Source organism: Protopterus annectens, chromosome 1.part2, assembly GCF_019279795.1.
Source record: "Protopterus annectens isolate FY-2018-M chromosome 1.part2, PAN1.0, whole genome shotgun sequence".
NCBI classification, from domain to species: domain Eukaryota; kingdom Metazoa; phylum Chordata; order Ceratodontiformes; family Protopteridae; genus Protopterus; species Protopterus annectens.
The window spans coordinates 176,792,661-176,810,335 of record NC_056727.1 but is presented as its reverse complement, the minus strand read 5'-3'; the positions used below and the strand labels follow the sequence as shown (position 1 = coordinate 176,810,335).

The following is a 17,675-nucleotide window of genomic DNA, read 5'->3' as shown; positions in this document are numbered from 1 at the left end:
GTAGAAATATCCACCTGAACTAGGATTTGCGGTATCCCCGTCAGTCCCTCAGAAATAATCAGTTGCGTTTCCTCCTCAACATCTGGAGAGGAAGTTTGCTTGCAAAGCCTCCAAGGATGTGCGAGAAGTCAGATCCATGCTGGCCTCCGACAGGGTCACAGCAGAAGAATCAACACAACAACCAGGTGATCCTCTGGGCTTCCACCATCCTCAACACAGATGTCCAGGGCATGTGGGACAGCAGCTGAATCAGACTTGAGTTTTTTGGCCTTTTTCTTAGCAGGTGGCTGACCTTCGGGATGGGAAGACTCCACTACAGCATCTTGCACCAACAATGTAAAATGCTGGTTCTCCAGGTAAATTGACAAGTAGGACAAAGGACTATGTAGGTTCTTAGAGATAAACACTTGGCAGATAGAACACCTCATATGGTTGTAAGAATCACCCAAACAGACGAGACACTGCTTGTGATGATCTTTACTGATCGTGATGATGTTTACTGTGAATCTGACTGCCAACCTGACATCTTCCCTTTCTGGATGACATGTAAATGCACCAAAATAAAAGTAGAAATAGATAAGAAGAGACCCAGTGGGGTGGGTACTTGATACACAGCTCAGTAACCAGTATAGAAGGAGGAGTATTCAGACTAACAATCAATGATTATGTTTGGACTGGCGGCAAAGACGTTCTGAGGTATGTATGCCCGTACATCCCCTTTATGCCCTACGCCTTGTGCAGGAAGCATACATATGGCGTATGAAATCTATATATATTCCTAAGGCTTTGGTATACTGGTTGGACGTTGGGCTACCCTTGGCAGGGAACCCCTTATGTAAAGAATATTGCAATAGTGACAGGGAAGAACGTCATATGGAACACCCGTTACCTTCTACTGCATGATTTAGAAGTTGTGCTTTGGTTGCACCAGAGTATTCACCATATAATTATAGCAATGCTGTAATTCCCTGTTACTACAGATTATACCCTGCAAAGTGGCATCCTTGCCTAAATATATGTAGGGCAGCCATTCACTGCTGACATCCACATTCTAACTGGGATATACAATTGGTATAGTTTTCTTACTAGGATATACAGTTGGGGTCTACTTTAGTCCAGCGAACGATCAGATGATCAAATGCTGTTAGTTTGAACACTAAGTGTCGAACCGGCAAAACAGTGAATGGCCAGAATAGTGAATTTTTTCCCAGGGAAAGAAATCACTGGGCCAGCCGTCCAGGTTGTGCCATTTTCTCCACTGTAGTGAGATCTCAGAGTTGGTATATTTAAGTGTGTGTGTGTAGGGGGGGGCCCACTTTTTGGGAACACCAATTTTTTTCCCTCGGAAAAAAATCTCTGCTCTGGATGTTCGCTGTTTTGAGTATTCCAGATTTAGGGGTCAATATAACAACGTTCGATCATCTGATCGTTCGTTATTATAATATAGACCCTACAGTTGTTACAGTTGCTCATGGGCAAATGTTTTGAGATCAGTGCCCTGGACTAACTGGCTAAGCAAAATCTCTCTACACTTCGTTTCTCTTCCCCATCCTCCCTAATTTTCACCCACCTTCACCTTCTACACATTTATATTTCCCTAAGTACACTCCTAGACATATTTTACTCAACCTAAGTGTCACCATTATTTTCATCATTGGAATAACTATAGCCATATCCCTCCCGCAATAACTGTATCCCCCAATCAGTTACATATCCTAACCTTCTCTCCTCACACCAAAGACACAGTCATAACCTACCTACTCAACATTTGTTACTGTTATAACAAAGTCTTTCTTCACACTGCCCTCCTACAAGACACTTCCCTTCATACTTTCTCCCTATTTTAACTTCAAGCATCCAGACTTCCAAGCACCACACCACTGCTCACTCAGCACACCACGGCCCCCATTTCTCAGTCCAATCTTGACTGCCAAAAATTGGCCTAGCCCTGTTCCACTATTCTTTCCTCCTTTCTTCTACAATAGTCTCTTAATTCCTCAACACCAACCCCCACCTGTAACAGGCACTTTACTGCTTTACTATCTCTCCCCCTTTTTATTTACCCTCTTAGCTCCTATATGCCCCATCAATTACCATTCACTTGGTCACCTCCTATCAATGATGCAGATTTCTTATCATGCTTGCCAGCTTCCCCCTAACATTCACCAGACTTTAACATCTCTCAATCACTCTTTAGCCCAATTTTTGTCCACCTGCTGAACCATTCTACTCTCCAATCATATTTAATAATTGCCTTGCTCCTCCTAAACATACACACCTTAACAAGCATACCACTCACCCTATAGCTATACAACTACGACTCAGTGGAGACAGTAATCCTAATCTAGGTCCAAAAGCCCAGTACATCAACATTATATAGTTCAGCATCTAACAATTTTAACCTTAACACTATCAGACACTTCTCTATTGCTCTTTCAACACTCAGGTGATTCTACCTCAACTTCAGATGCCTATACAGTAAATTAGAATCACTTCACACCTGGAGTTTCCTCCACAGTGTGATAGTCTCATAGTACCAAAACTGTCAGAAACCAAACACTTCCAATTAACAAATATTCCTACCAGGCTACAATATTCTTAGACTTGACCACCTCTCCACAAATGAACAAGTAGTTTGACGATTATATTTTCAACTAATCTACAACTAATTCTCTGTTCTAAGACAACCTCCTCCTTCTCTAATCCACAAATATTGGCAGCAGTCTTAAAAAAAATCAACTGATAAAATAGTTTGCATAACAACTCTTGATATTCCACCTAATCCACACAAATAACCCATTCACAATCAAGCACGTATTTTCATGGGCTTTGGCTAATATATTCAATTAAACCATCTTTCCATGGAGATGTTAATCTGCTCTCTTTCAGACTGTCCTACACATTCAATCAGACCATTTCCTTCTCTTGCAGTCAATCTTTACAATTTCAAACTAATCAATGTCCCCTGGGTTAAAAAAAAATAGTAGTATAGAAACAATCCTAGACTGGATCTTAACCATTAACTCAGAAACATTGCCAATCTGGAATAATGCTAGACTCTCTTAAACACCACCACCCTCTACACACACCATCCACACTTTCACTAAATCCTCGAGACCAATCTTATTTAACTTTGTCAAGAATGTATCTAAATTTAAGAAAGCCATTTATACGAAAGCTCTCAAGTTCTACAACTGGAGAACATTAAATGTTCCCCCTTACAGAATGCCAACAACACTTCAAAGACAGCTTTCTAACCATCTTAAACCAAAAAGCACCACTTAGGAAAAAAGAGTTAAATGTAATCCTGCATCTTGGGTAACACTCACAACCAAACAATGGTATGAATAAATAATGCTTGGAATGCCTGGGAAGCCAACAAAATTCCTGCAAACTAGCAATCTGACCACCTATGGAATATAACAAAAGTCAAAATCATCTATGACAAAAAATACTATACCAATCATCAGGATCTACATTATGAAATTCCTAAAGTTCTGGTCAGTTATAAATCAGATCATGAAACCTGTGATGCCCAACCTACCCACTAAAACTGGATTAGACATAGCCTTGTATTTTTAAAAGCCATTTCATCAGTGCAGCCACGAATACTAAATACATCTCCATCTCAATTCCACAAACTAACTGCAGCTCCTTCACTCTGCAGCCTGTACCCAGTACCACAATAAAGACATAGCTCACTAAACTAAAACCAGTCACTACAGCCCCAGACAACCTCCCTGTAGAATAACTCAAACTAGCTGCTGATACCATTCTTATCCTGTCATTATACTTATAAATTCATCAACACAGAAATCCCTGTTCCTACCTCACTCTCAACTATGAAACCATCTTTCGAACAACAACCTCTTCTCTCCGTCCCAACGTGGATTTTGCTCCTCTTGCTACACTGACGCACTGAATGGCTTGCGTTCCTTAATATTGCTCCTATTCACAAATAAAGAAACAATTATCATGTGTCGGTAGTTTTCCTTAAATTATCAAAAGCTTTTAATACAGTTTCTCTCTCTAAAATACTCTACCAAGTATCATCTCTTGCCCTCTCTCTATTTCAGCCCTAGAATATTTTAATATCTATATCACTAATAGGGCACAGTGTAAAATGGCAAGAATCTAAATAAATTCACCTTTCTTCACTTACCAACTGTGAGCCCCTTCAAGGCTCAACAACAGGCCTCTTCTTTTTAATATGTTCATCAGCTTCCCTCTTATCTCTACTAACACAACCCTTATCCTGTATGTTAATAATTGCAACTATTACTTGCTGTCAAAACAATCCCTGAGCTTCAGAACATCACTCAACTCTCCTTCATGTCCACTGAAGCCTGGTTTAAACAGTATGACCTTGTACTAAACCCTGAAAACACTAACCTAAGCTAGTGCTATGCACCCCAAGTCAATTTCCAAAGTAAAAACTAACTATCCTTTTTTCCTTCAGTGATACCACCATTAAATCGGTTTTACACAGAAAATTCCTAAGTATCATCACCTCCATCTGACACACAAGCAAACCCAATGTCTTCAAGTCCTCAGTAAAACCATTTCTCAAGAATACTTGTATCTGTCACTGTATCTTCTCCCTGGATAAACGGCTATGTTTGATAGCCTCTACTCCATGTAATTATCCTTTTCTTTATGTTGTCACAAAAGACCAAGACTAGACCTTAACCATAAACCCAGAAAACACTGGCAGTCTGGAATTATACCAGACTCTCTCAGCCACTTCACACATGCCATCCCCGCTCTCACTAAAACCACTATAAAATTAGTTCATTACCTCCAGGTTCCTCTCACTACCTTACATTCCTTCCTTCATCTCTTTAGCCTCAGTTCAATACATCCACTTTTATAAACCCCATCCAATCAAAAAATATTGTATTTGTTTCCCGAAGATGATATATTCCACTGCATTACTATATGCATTTCTGAATGCTTCCAGAATATGAACTGCTCTACTACCATTTGCATTAAATATATAGCAAGTTTCATACTGATTCATGTTTTCTGTAATTGCTAATACAATGTCACTTTCTATTGTATAATATTTTATTATGTTCCTTGCCTTATGAACAAATGTGATACAATTTTCTATTACGGCTATGTCTATGTACATGTGTTCAACTGTACACTGTATGTTTTAAGTATATTAGTTCTTTTCTATACAGATTAAGTTTTAGGAGCTTTTCAACCAGGGCCTCTACTGAAAAGAGGCTTCTAACCTAGTCAGACTTTCTCTGTAAACAAATGTGAATAACTAAAAATAAAACAAAGTCGGTTAATCTTATCCTTGGTTTCCTATATAAGGATGAATTGGATAGGTGCATTACAAGTCCATACTCTCTCTCTCTATATACACACACACACACACAGACACACACACACACACTACTGCTATGCTCTGTGTTCAGGATATTGAAAAGTACAAAATAGGGAGATAATTTCTAAGTATGAAGAAACACTATTACCTGAAGCATTTTCATACCTTTTTGTCTGGTCCAAGTGCTGGCGAGTCAGTTTCCAGGCAAATATGTTCCAAAGGTATCTGCCTAATGAGTTTGACCCTCTAATTTACAAATAAACAAAACACATGCATAAGTTTTACTGCAATGGCTCAGTAAAAGAGTTCATTTAAAATATGCAGAAACAACTGCCACATTAAAATTTCTCTAAAGAATTAGTATACTGACTGTTTCAGACATAAAAAAATGTTTACTACATAGTATAAATGAAATAAATCAAAATTATTCTTGTTTTTTATGGTATTTTACATAAGAAACATTTTGATGCACTACATACCATCTATCATAAAACTCTTTTCCCCATTTTCCCACCTTTTGTTACGTCATTTTTGCCAAAACTAGCTTTACCTTAAAGGTTTTCACTACCAGCTCCTCTTGTGAACTTCTTTTACAATATGCATGGGCTAATAATCCATCCTTCTTAGCTAGGTCAAGATTTATTTATATTTGTTTACCAGCACTAATCTTAATGGACCATTTTTGGAGGCACGGCCCAGGTGAATAGGATTACATAAGAAATCAACAAAACGTATTTATAGATACAATGATAAGCTAACCATATGCACGGATACACGAATATGTTATAAAATAAGAAGTTATGTACCTACCATAACGTTCCATGTTAGTTGTCTTCTTCTCGCCTTCTTTCTTGCTGGATGGGTTTGGAGCCGATCCTCAGCTCCGACTCGGCCTTTACTAGAGCTCGAGAGCTATTTTTACCGGCTCGAGGCTACCCTATATCCCACAATGCTAGGCGCCAACTACCCAGATCTCGTTTGGAAGCTAACACCATAGACATAAAGTCCCCACAACAAAAAAAGAAAAATATACATATATAAAAATATATGTATAAATAGATATATATACCTATCTATAGAGTTACCAAGAAGAGGCAACTACGTAAGTTCATACCTGAGTGAGAAAATACAGGGTCTCAAAGGTATTCTCGGTCTGTCCAGGCTAGGGGGATGGAGGGTGGGACGCAAGAAAGAAGGCGAGAAGAAGACAACTAACATGGAACGTTATGATAGGTACATAACTTCTTAATGTTAAGTTGTCAATCTCGCCTTCATTCTTGCTGGATGGGACTGCGTCCCTAGCACCTTAGCCCTGGGTGGCTCATAGGAACAGACTTTTGAGTACAGTGGAACCAAAAACAGCTCGACCTCTGGAGGCCATGTCCAGCTTGTAATGAGAAATAAAGGTATGAGGAGAGGCCCATGTGGCTGCTGCACAAATGGAATCCAATGGCAATCTTGCCTGAAAAGCTGCTGAAGAAGCTAATGCTCTAGTAGAATGAGCCCTAGGTTTCGTAGGGAGCTCTTTATGTCTCAATTCGTAGATCAACGTAATGACAATGGCCAACCACCTGGACAAAGTTACTTTGGAAACTGGCAGTCCTTGTTTCCCTTCCGCATACGATAGGAAGAGTTGGTCAGACTAAACGAAGCTGACGGTGAACATCTAAAAAAATGCAGCTTCTGTTCCGCTCTGTTGGTATAATTTGGGAAGAAAACTGGAAGATCGATGGTCTGATTTAAATTTGTCTCAGAAGATATTTTGGGTAAAAAAGAAGGATTAGTTCTGAGGGACACTCTGTCCTTGTGAAAAACAAGATAAGGAGGGCGGATACATAGGGCTTGAAGTTCTGAGACCCTTCTCGCTGAAGTGATAGCCACTAAGAAAAGGGTTTTCCATGAGAGTAACTTCAAAGAACAGGAAGCCGCAGGCTCAAAAGGAGGGAGAATCAAGGACGTTAATACCAAGTTCAAATCCCACGGTGGGGGGGGGATCTTTAACCGGGGGCCTGAGTAAAAAGGTACCCTTGAGAAAGGATTTACAAAGCTTGTGTGACATGATGCTGGTCTCTGACAAACCAACATGGAAATTCGCAATGGCCGCCAGTCGTACTCTGATGGTGGCCGAGGAATAACCTATCTGAAAAAGTTCTGCCAAAAAGTCAAGAACTGTTTGGACAGGGGATGTGAAAGGGTCTACATTTCTAGCCTCTCCCCAGAAAGAAAAACGTTTCCATTTGCTAGCATAAGTCTTCCTGGTAGTAGATTTATGGGAAGCAAGGATGATGTCCCGCACTGAATGAGAAATAAAGGGAAGCCTGGCTAGGGTTGGAAGTGGAGCAACCAAGCTGTTAGGCTGAGAGACTGAAGGGACTAGTGCAGCTTGCCCGACTATGGGTCAAAAGATCTGGCACTGGGTCCAGATGCCAGGGCTGCTCCAATAGGTGACAATGCAGGAATGGAAACCAGATTTGTTGAGGCCAGTAAGGGGCAATGAGGATCATTCTGGATCTCAATGCGGTTGCTTTCTGAATCAATTGGGTGACTAAGGGAAAGGGGGGGAATGCGTACATAAAACCCCGGGGCCAATCATTGACTAGAGCGTCTCTGAGAGGGTGGCCAGGAAGAGGGAAGAGAGTGAAGAAGTCGTGGCACTTGTTGTTTTGAGGGGTTGCGAAAAGGTCGCAGCAAGTTCGACCCCACCTTCGGAAGATTTTTTCCACTACTGTCTGATTAAGAGACCACTCGTGGGGCATGAGAATGGCTCTGTTCAGCCTGTCCGCTATGACGTTGGACTTCCCGGGGATATGCGCTGCTATCAGAAACCGTTGAGAGGAGATCGCCCACTGCCAAAGTCTGAGTGCTTCTCGGCATAAGGGATAGGACTTGGTTCTGCCCTGCTTGTTGATGTACCACACTACAGACATATTGTCTGTCTGAATTGCAATAGTCCCGGTAGGTAGAGAGTCTTGAAGAGCTTGCAATGCTAAAAGTACTGCTCTCATCTCCAAGACATTTATATGCAGGTGGCATTCTAATGGTTGCCATGTGCCCTGGACTGCCCCGCCCTGAAAATGCCCCCTACCACCCAATCAGGGAGGCATCCGTTGTCACCGTAGCAACCGGAGGAGGAAGAACAAAGGGTCTGCCCTGAAGCACCTGAGGGGAGACCATCCACCAAGAAAGGTGTCTTCTGCATGATTGGGTGATTAAAATGTTGTGTGACATTGGAAGATGTTGAAAGGACCACTGGGAAAACAGCATCCACTGAAGGATCTGCATATGGAAGCGCGCTATTGGGAGTAACGTGATAGTTGCTGCCATGAGACCTAGGGTTTTCAGCACAAATCTGGCCTGGATTTTGTGGCACTGAAGAAGGACCTGAACATGTCCGCGAATGTCTGATACTCTTTGTGTGGGTAGTTTTGCCGACTGCTCGACTGTGTTTAATGTGGCGCCTATGAAAGTAATAGACTGACAAGGCGACAAGGCAGACTTTTCGAAATTTATGGAGATACCTAGTTCGCTGCAAGTTTGTATGGTATAATCTCTGGATTGGAGTAGCTGACGCCTGGTGGTGGCGGTAAGGAGCCAGTCGTCTAAATATGGAAACACCTGGAATCCTCGCCGTCTCAGGTGAGCTGTAACCATTGCCATGCATTTGGTGAACACCCGGGGGGCTGTGGTGAGACCAAAGGGCAGGGCTCTGAACTGGTAGTGACTGGCTCCCAGCCGGAATCGGAGAAACCTCCTGGAGCGCCTGTGCATCTTGATGTGGTAGTACGCGTCCTGAAGATCTATTGAGCACATCCAATTGTCCAGACCCAAAAAGGGTAGAATGGACTGTAGCGTGACCATCCGGAATTTTGTTCTTTGAACAGACTTGTTCAGCCTGCTGAGATCCAGAATAGGTCTCCAGTCCCCTGTCTTTTTTGGTACTAAAAAGAACTTGGGAGTAGATTCCGGATCCTAACTGGTCTGCTGGGACTGGCTGGATGGCTCTTTTTCTTAGCAGTTTTGAAATTTCTAATACTGCTTGTTGCCTTAGATGGGGTGGAATGTCTGGAAGGGGCCGTTTTGGCTGTACAGGAGTGTGGATAAAGGGAATTTTGTAACCCTCGGATATGACAGACTGTACCCATTTGTCTTGCGTTACGGAATGCCAGGCTTCTGGGTACAGTGATAACCTTCCCCTGACTGCCTCCGAAGGCAGACAGTCGGGCAGCTCCTCAGGGATGCTGAAAGGGTTTCTCAGAGAAAGATTCCCTGGTACCCTGATTTTGCGGACCCCCTCTGCCTCTCAGGCGGCATCTGTTATTGTTCCCTCCCCTGCCTCTAGAGGGAAACTCACCTCGTGCGTCAGGCGCGACTCCCTGTGGTTTACGGAACAGCATTTTTCCACTCTTCTGACCTTTAGGGTACGGCCTAGAAGGGGTGGAAAAACAGACTCTCACGGCAGAGAGAGTCTTGCCTTCTTGTTCGCACCTGGTCAAAGTATCCTTCACCTGAGGTCCAAACAAAGCCGAACCATCAAAGGGGGTGTTAGTGAAGGACGCCTTGAAGGGGTCAGTGAAGTTACAAAGCCGCATCCAGGCATGTCTTCTTAAGGCAACGCCTGTGCCTGCGGCCCTACTCGCCCCATCGGCCACATAGGAAATAAGCCGCATGGAGGAGTTAACAATCGAGTTCAGGGTTGCCAGCTGGGAGTTGATCTTGTCCTGAGACCCCGCAGCTGATGGATTCTGTAAGGTGTTACCAGTTCTTTGAGCAGGTCTCTTTGAAGGCGGGTGAAATAACACAAATAATTCAGCGACCGCATGGAAAAAGTCGCTGAAGAAAACATCCGCTTACCATACCTGTCCATAGTCCTAGATTCTTTATTAGGAGGGTGGACAGGTACTGAAGGGTCAGCCAACTCCCTCTTAGTGGCCGCCGCCACCACCATGGCATTAACGGGGACGCCCTTGGTCAGAAACTGCTTGTCGGAAGGGGCTGTAATAAATTTTGTCGGCCTCTGGAGGGTTGGTTCCATAGTGTCAGGGGCTGTCCACGCCTTTCGAGCCACCACATCCATGAGAGGGTCGAAAGGCGGAGACACCCAGGAGGTGGAAGGGCGAGAACCAAACGCGTCTAGGTAAACCGACTCGTCCTCGGAAGGATTGACGGCAGACCAGTTCCCCCTCTGCTTAAGGATCTCCAGGATGTCAGGAAAAGGAGATATCCTCAGAGGGGGACCTTGGGGACCCTTCTGACTCATCCAAGTCGGTGTCAGACGTGACTGACTCAGGGGAGTCCACATGTTTCCTCTTGCATTTTCTCTTCCGAGGAGGCTCCCCTGAAGGATCAGGGGAGGCCTCGGAAGAGGAGGATACACCCAATGGGGCTACCTGTAGCGTCGGTTCTCCACGCTCGGGATCGGGAGGGTGGGTAGAGACCGAAGCAGGCACCATAGAGGGAGGAGCCAAAGGAGCTGACCGTGGAGCAGGCACAGGGGCCAGCACACTCCTCATGACATCAAAGGCGCCCCTATCAGGCAGGGAAGAGGGTCCCCGCACCGAACAGTCAAGGACCCCTCCCGGCACCGAGAGGGACGGCTCCGAGGCCAAAGTTGGGGCCGAACTCACCTGCGCCGAGGCTCTGAGAGGGAGAACAGGGTCGGACAAGGGTCCGGTGCTACTCGCCCCCTAGGAGCTGATGAGGGAGTCCCAGCGCCCAGATCCCTCCAAGGATGGAACCAAGGAAGAGATCGGAGCCGACGAGGGAGCCGAAAGGTGTGGTATCGGCTCCGACGTTCCGACGGTCCCAATTCCTACGATCTCCGGCTCCGAGCTCAGAGGAAGAGTCGGAGGAGGAATCGAAGAGGAAGTAGGGATAGCCACTGTCTGATGAGAAGGGATATGCAACATTTGGGCCAGCGCCTGCAACTTAAGGAGTCTGCTAACCTCCCTCTCGAGGTCATGATCCGACAGCCTGGAAGACCGAGAGGAATGGGACCTATGGCTCTGCTCCGATAACAAGGGAGACCTCGGAGCTGAGTGGACCGACTCTAAGGAAGGAGCCCTGGAGCGCTTTCGGCTAGAAGATGGCTCCGACAGTAGGGTCGGAGTCGACTGAGGCCTTGAATCATCGGTTCCGGCTGGAACCGATGCAGTAGTAGTGGCAGCACCACTCGGCGACGGCTCCGAACATGGAGCCGATGGTTTGGCGGGCTTAGAAGGTTTACCTGATGAAGGCTTGGCCGGGGAACCTTCAGGCTTTAACAAGCCTCTCAAAATAAGTTTATTTCTGCGTTCTTGCAGGACTCTTGGACTGATGGCATGGCAGACAGAACAAGAGTCCTGCAGGTGCAGAGGGCCTAGGCAATACACACAAGAAGTGTGACCGTCTGTCAAAGACATCTTCTGACAGCACGAGTCACACTTCTTGAAGCCTGAGACCTTGGTGTTTTTAGATATCCCGAAACAAGGATGACAAGGCAGACAGAAAAACATTTTAATAGTCTAGTCACAAGCAAAACACAACACACACACGCACCAAAAAACTTGTAACGGACTAAAAATACAACAACTTTAAATCTAGGCACATACACAAAAAACTCCACACAAGTATCATAATAAAACAACTTTAGCCAAAGGCCTAACTATTCAGAAAAACAGGAGAGACCCGGGCGATTACAGGGGGGGGGGGGGGGACCCAGAAAGAGAGAGGGGATTCTAAAAGGGGAACTATAGGGTAGTACTAGTTATAATTATCGCTAAAGGTAAGGACCAAAAAACTAACTAGAAATATAAAAAGATCAATACAACCTGGAGCCGGCAAAAAAAACGCAACCTCGTAGCTGAAGCGGCAAACGAGATCTGGGTTGTTGGCGCCTAGCATTGTGGGAAATAGGGTAGCCTCGAGCCGGTAAAAATAGCTCTCGAGCTTTAGTAAAGGCCGAGTTGGAGCCGAGGATCGGCTCCGAACCCATCCAGCAAGAATGAAGGCGAGATTGACAACTTAACATTGTATACTTATTTACAGATGCAAAAATATGGTACAACATTTAGTTCAAGAAGCAATTTACAAAGTCAAAATACGAATGGAAAACTGAATTATGCTTAGCAGAGCTTTTTGGATAAGATACAGCCATAATGACTGCGATGGCTTATGCTACAGGGATTGCAGCATATCATTATATAGAAAGGTATGAAGACAGTAGAAGAGGCAAATGAGAACAGCTGCAGGAAAGGACACCAGGGGAGAAGACAGAGAAATGGAGAAAGAGGCATGCAGACGAAAGAGGAGCAGAAAAGTAAGAAGAGTAAGAGATGTAAAGAGAAGGAGTTAGGATGGATGACAGGCAGTAAGTGTGGGGGTGACAAGATGGGATAAGAATGATAAAATAATGGAAAAAGGAGTGTGAGAGAGCTGCAAGGTTCATGTAATGTGACCTGTGTGAGTGCAGCTGCACTTTGAGTGAAGAGGTACTCCTTGAGATGTTTTCTGAAGTCAAGGACATTTGTATACCTGACTGAGGGTGGAATGAAGTTCTATAGTTTAGGTGCTGGGATGGAGACTGCATGGTCAGTACAATACAGTTTAGTTTTAGGAATCAGCAGGATGGGTTGAGTTTGAGAGATACCCCTGAGATTAGATACATGGTGGTTGCATAAACCAGTGTCTGATGGCAGTGAGTCCAAAAGCCCATAAGTTATGAACATGATCAAATCCGACCAGCACTCTGCAACTATTAAGCTGTATTATCTCTGTATTTTCTCCCACAAAACTGCACCCATGTACGACACAAACTTATAACACTTCTCAGTCAAATAGATGTCATAGGGCGCTGACTTGTTAGAGCATGGGCTAAATTCTTCGGTAGGCTTGTAAGGGCCTCAGGGCCAATAACCTAGTAACTTTCTATGATCCTATGTATCTGCTGTGTCAACACCAGCTACTTCCTCATATTTTAAGTAAATGTTCAAATTGGTGCTGCAGCACATATCATATCATTACTAAGAAAAGACTTATTACCTTCCATTCCACCTATTGCTGTATGTGTGTTTCTTTTCATTGAGACTAGATATTTAGGAGACTGATGCAGTGAATAGTCCAAAAACTACACAAAATGTTTTATGCGGGAGTCAAGCTCCTACATTCTACATGCACATGTCATTCTATCTTGCACCTGATATAAGCAACTCCGAAGTCATAAAACCTCAGGTTACTTTGTAAACTTTGTAGCTACAAAATGGGAGAGGAATAATGCAACAAAATACCATTCCAGTGCAAATTCAATTGTTAAAATGTAACCTTGCCATGACCTTTGACACTATTCCCCATACAAGTGTTATTGATAGACTTGTAAATCTGAATGTAAAGCTAACTGGCTATCTGACAGAACCCATGCAGTTTGAGTCACAGGTACCACTTCTGAAAGCAACAAAGTTACCAATGGTAAACCACAGGGCACAGTGCTAGGCTCTCTCTTATTTAGCATCTATTTCTTAGGACTCCTGGTTTATGATGATCTAAGTTTATGAATGACTGTAACCCGAGTGTAGTTATTCAATCTTCCATTGAATCACAATTTCTCCATCATCGGTTAGACCATTTTAAAAGTGCTGCAAGGACAGTGGTCTCAAATTAAATGTGAAGAAATGTAGCATACTTCATTCTGGTAAACAAAGCATTATCAAATACCATATAAATGATAAACCCTTCCAATTAGACATGGCATAAGGGATCTTGTCACCCTTGATGGCTCATTACCTGCAGTAGCTCAGAAAGCCTTTTATCTGGCTCATCTAATTTCCAAAGATCTCATCAGACCCATTATTGAATACAATGCACTTTTTCGCATGTATTTGTCTATACATATCACTCAACGTAAGAGATTTCAGAGATTCATAAGTAAAAAATATTTCCGTGGTGATGCAGCAGTAGTGTGCTACCTCACAGCAAGAGGTTCTCCCATTCGATTCTTGGCTGGAGTGCAGGGAGTGCCTTCTGTGTGGAGTCTGTATGTCCTCCCTACGGTTGGGTGGGCGTTCGAAAGACATGCGTAAATGGGCGTGCCTTCGTTGAAGGTTGAACATCGAGCTGGCACCTCGGCGTTCGTGAAAATCTACTGCCAATCATTAGCAGACCGGAGTTCCGCTGTGGCGACTCCTAACTGGGAAAAGCCGAAAGACCAACAACAACATAAGTAAAAAATATTAGTGGTCTCAAAAATCTTAGTTATTAGGACAGACTGACGGCCCTCTCTCTGTACTCAGACTCTTACAGACTCCACCACAGATATCTGTGCCTAGTCTTTCGAGCTATGCAAAATTCAACCATCCTTGATCTCCGATTCCTTCACAGAACAAATGGTACCTCTAATACCTGGTTAAAGGAACTAAATCTTCAACAGCAAGACACACTGACATGACAGCTTTATATCCCAATGCATCCTTCACATCTGGAACAAACCTTCACTACAAGTCAAGAGTAGTAGCACCCTTGTCATCCTCAACACAACCCTAGATAACTGGATGGGCAGCCTCAGATTCTCCCCTGGTATATCTTGTTTTGTCCTCCATGAGACTTGAAGGAACTACTGAATAGTGATTGTTGCTAGGCTTGTAATGGTCTACAGACTACAGACTAACAGCCTAGTACTTAACTATGAATCTATCAAAATTTTCAAGTCGTGTGTACTGAGCAAGGAGTTAAAAACTGTAAAAACTATCCAATTCTAGATGTGAAGAATCCATTCCAGGAATAAAGATTAGAGAAATGTATAAAATGGACTGTTTTGCTATCCTTAGTGTTCTCTGCTATGTGATAATTATGTGCATATTAAATTCATGTTTTATACATTTCTTAATTTCTTCATGTTTTATATATTTCTCAAAATTTTCTTCCTGGAAAAGATTCTTCACATCTAGAATTTGATAGCTGTACAGTTTTCAGCTCCTTGCTCAGTGCACACAACATGAGCCTTTTGGTATATTACTAGTCTGATTGGCTGGCTATACAGATCAAACTGTGGTGATTTTATTAGCTATGAATCTATAAACCTATACCCTTATCTATCTTTCCTTCAAGGTAGTATTAGGTTACTCTTCTGCAAAATTTTAAGAACAAACAGCAGTGGAAACAAAGGAGCAGCTTTGCCTTCCTCCGTAACTAATCCCAAAGGTATCAACTGTAACAGACATATAAACACTAGTCTTGCTAAACTCCTCAAGTATAAGACTTTCACCCAGTTCTTTGTAGCCTGTCCCAAACCAAAAGCCTTGTCAATCCCTCTATAGGAAAAGTCAGTGTTTTTAGGCATCAATGCCTTTCCTAATTTCAGCTAGAACAGCTTAGGTTTCCTTTAGGACAGCCTTTCAAATAAATGTTATTCAACACAGTTACAGGCATTCTTGAAAGTGCCTTCCAATAAAAAAGTTCAACAGATGGGTGTGTGAAAGCTCAGAAAATAAGAGGGGACAGGTACTTAGCCAATGTTGTTTTGTTACAATTTTTAAATGTTGTTGTGTCTTTCGGCTTATCCCGGTCAGGGGTCGCCACAGCGGAACTCCGGTCCGCTAATGTTTGGTAGTGGATTTTTACGTGCCGAGTTACCAGCCCTGATGCACAACCTTCAACGAAGGCACGCTCATTCACGCATGTCTCCACACAGAAGACGCTCTAGCTGAGAATTGAACGGGACAACATCTTGCTGTGAGGCGACAATGCTACCGCAGCACCACTACCGCGGTGTTACAATTTTTAAATATGCATTTATAATTAGTAGTAAGACTTGGTTTCTGGTTCCTCTGACTGCAAGTGTGCCTTTCCTGACCTCTGAAGAAAAATTATCGTAGTATGCTCTCGACCCGCAGTGTAACAGTTTGTAGCAGCTTAGCTAAGAATTAGGTTGAGCTGCAAACATAGCAACTATCTTTGGTCACTTGTTTTCTCTGGCACCTTACTATTAAGCACTACACATTTAAAAACAAATCCCTTACTCTGAGACAATAGTTTAACTCTCTTTTCTGCTTAATGAATCATGGTATTAAATTTTGTCAGTTTTGATTATGCTTTTTTTTGTGCTTTGTCACTGCTGATTAAATTTATTTTGCTGTTTTTCTAATGCTTCTACAAAGTACTTGATACATGTATATTACATGCATTTGACAGTCCATGCAGGATGCTTCATAAATAACTGGTGTATTCAGTGTGTTTTTTTACTCAAACATGGTATGCACTGCACTGTAAGCTTCTATGCTTGGCAACTGCTTTTAGGAACCATTCTAAGACTGCAAATATATGACACACTTATCTGTGGTCCTGCACTTCATTCAACACACAATTTAATCTATTTAACTGTACTGTAAGGTATTTATACTACAATGTATTACATGAAGTATCACAGCAGATTACCTACTTCAACTGCACTGCTTATGTCTGACAATAAATATAAAATAAAAATGCTGGAAATAAATCAGAAGTAGAGATAGCATTATGGCAGAAACAGAAGTCTATTAGACATACAAGTTGGAGAAAAAGTGGGAATCCAAAAGCCACAGGAAAATCAACAGCCTGTAGCAGAAGTTGTTAGAAATGCAGCTAAACGAAGACTCCATGTAGTTCACAGGGAAGAACAACTATTAAGTGTTGTAGTGATTATGCCTCTAGACCAACAGGCAGTAGCAAAGTATTACTAAGTAAACCGAACAAAAATAAGTTTGGATCAATATATGCAAACAATATATACATTAAATTCTCTCTTTCTATATCTGTGTGTATTTATGTATGTATATGCATATATGTGTATGTGTGTGTGTGTGTGTGTGTGTGTGTGTGTATATATATATATATATATATATATATATATATATGTATAGGTGATCTCTGCCTTACATATAAGGCAGTCTCTGAGTCAAGTCAAATGGTACACGGATTACTCGCTCTAAATACCTTAACCTGGTATGTGACATTAACAGAACCTGCTAGAGGGACAGATTTGTCTCCCAGAGGTTACTATACCTTTGGAACAGACTCCCACTTCATGTCAAATAAAGCACCTCACTGGCCTTCTTCAAATGCAATCTGGACGATTGGATGGGTAACCGTAAATTCACCCTGAGGGTTCCACCTGTGCCCCTCTTGGACAGAGACAATAGGTGCTGATCGTGGAAATAAGGGTAGAACTTGGCTAGGCTTGTAAGGGCCCTAGGACCATTAGCCTAGTTACTTCCTATGATCCTATGTGTGAATGTGTGTGCATATATATATACATATATATATATATATATATATATATATATATATACATACACACACACACACACACACACACACACACACACACACACAC

The 17,675-nt window shown here is 42.7% G+C and overlaps 1 protein-coding gene across 1 annotated transcript in view; it reads right to left on the bottom strand.

The window, feature by feature from the left end:
- LOC122788408 (putative deoxyribonuclease tatdn3) overlaps nt 1-17,675 on the bottom strand; it is a 546,534-nt gene that overhangs the window by 4,244 nt on the left and 524,615 nt on the right. The window contains exon 9 of the mRNA XM_044055482.1: nt 5,504-5,584. Coding sequence (XP_043911417.1) covers nt 5,504-5,584 — 81 coding nt within the window. The remainder of the gene's footprint in view (nt 1-5,503; nt 5,585-17,675) is intronic.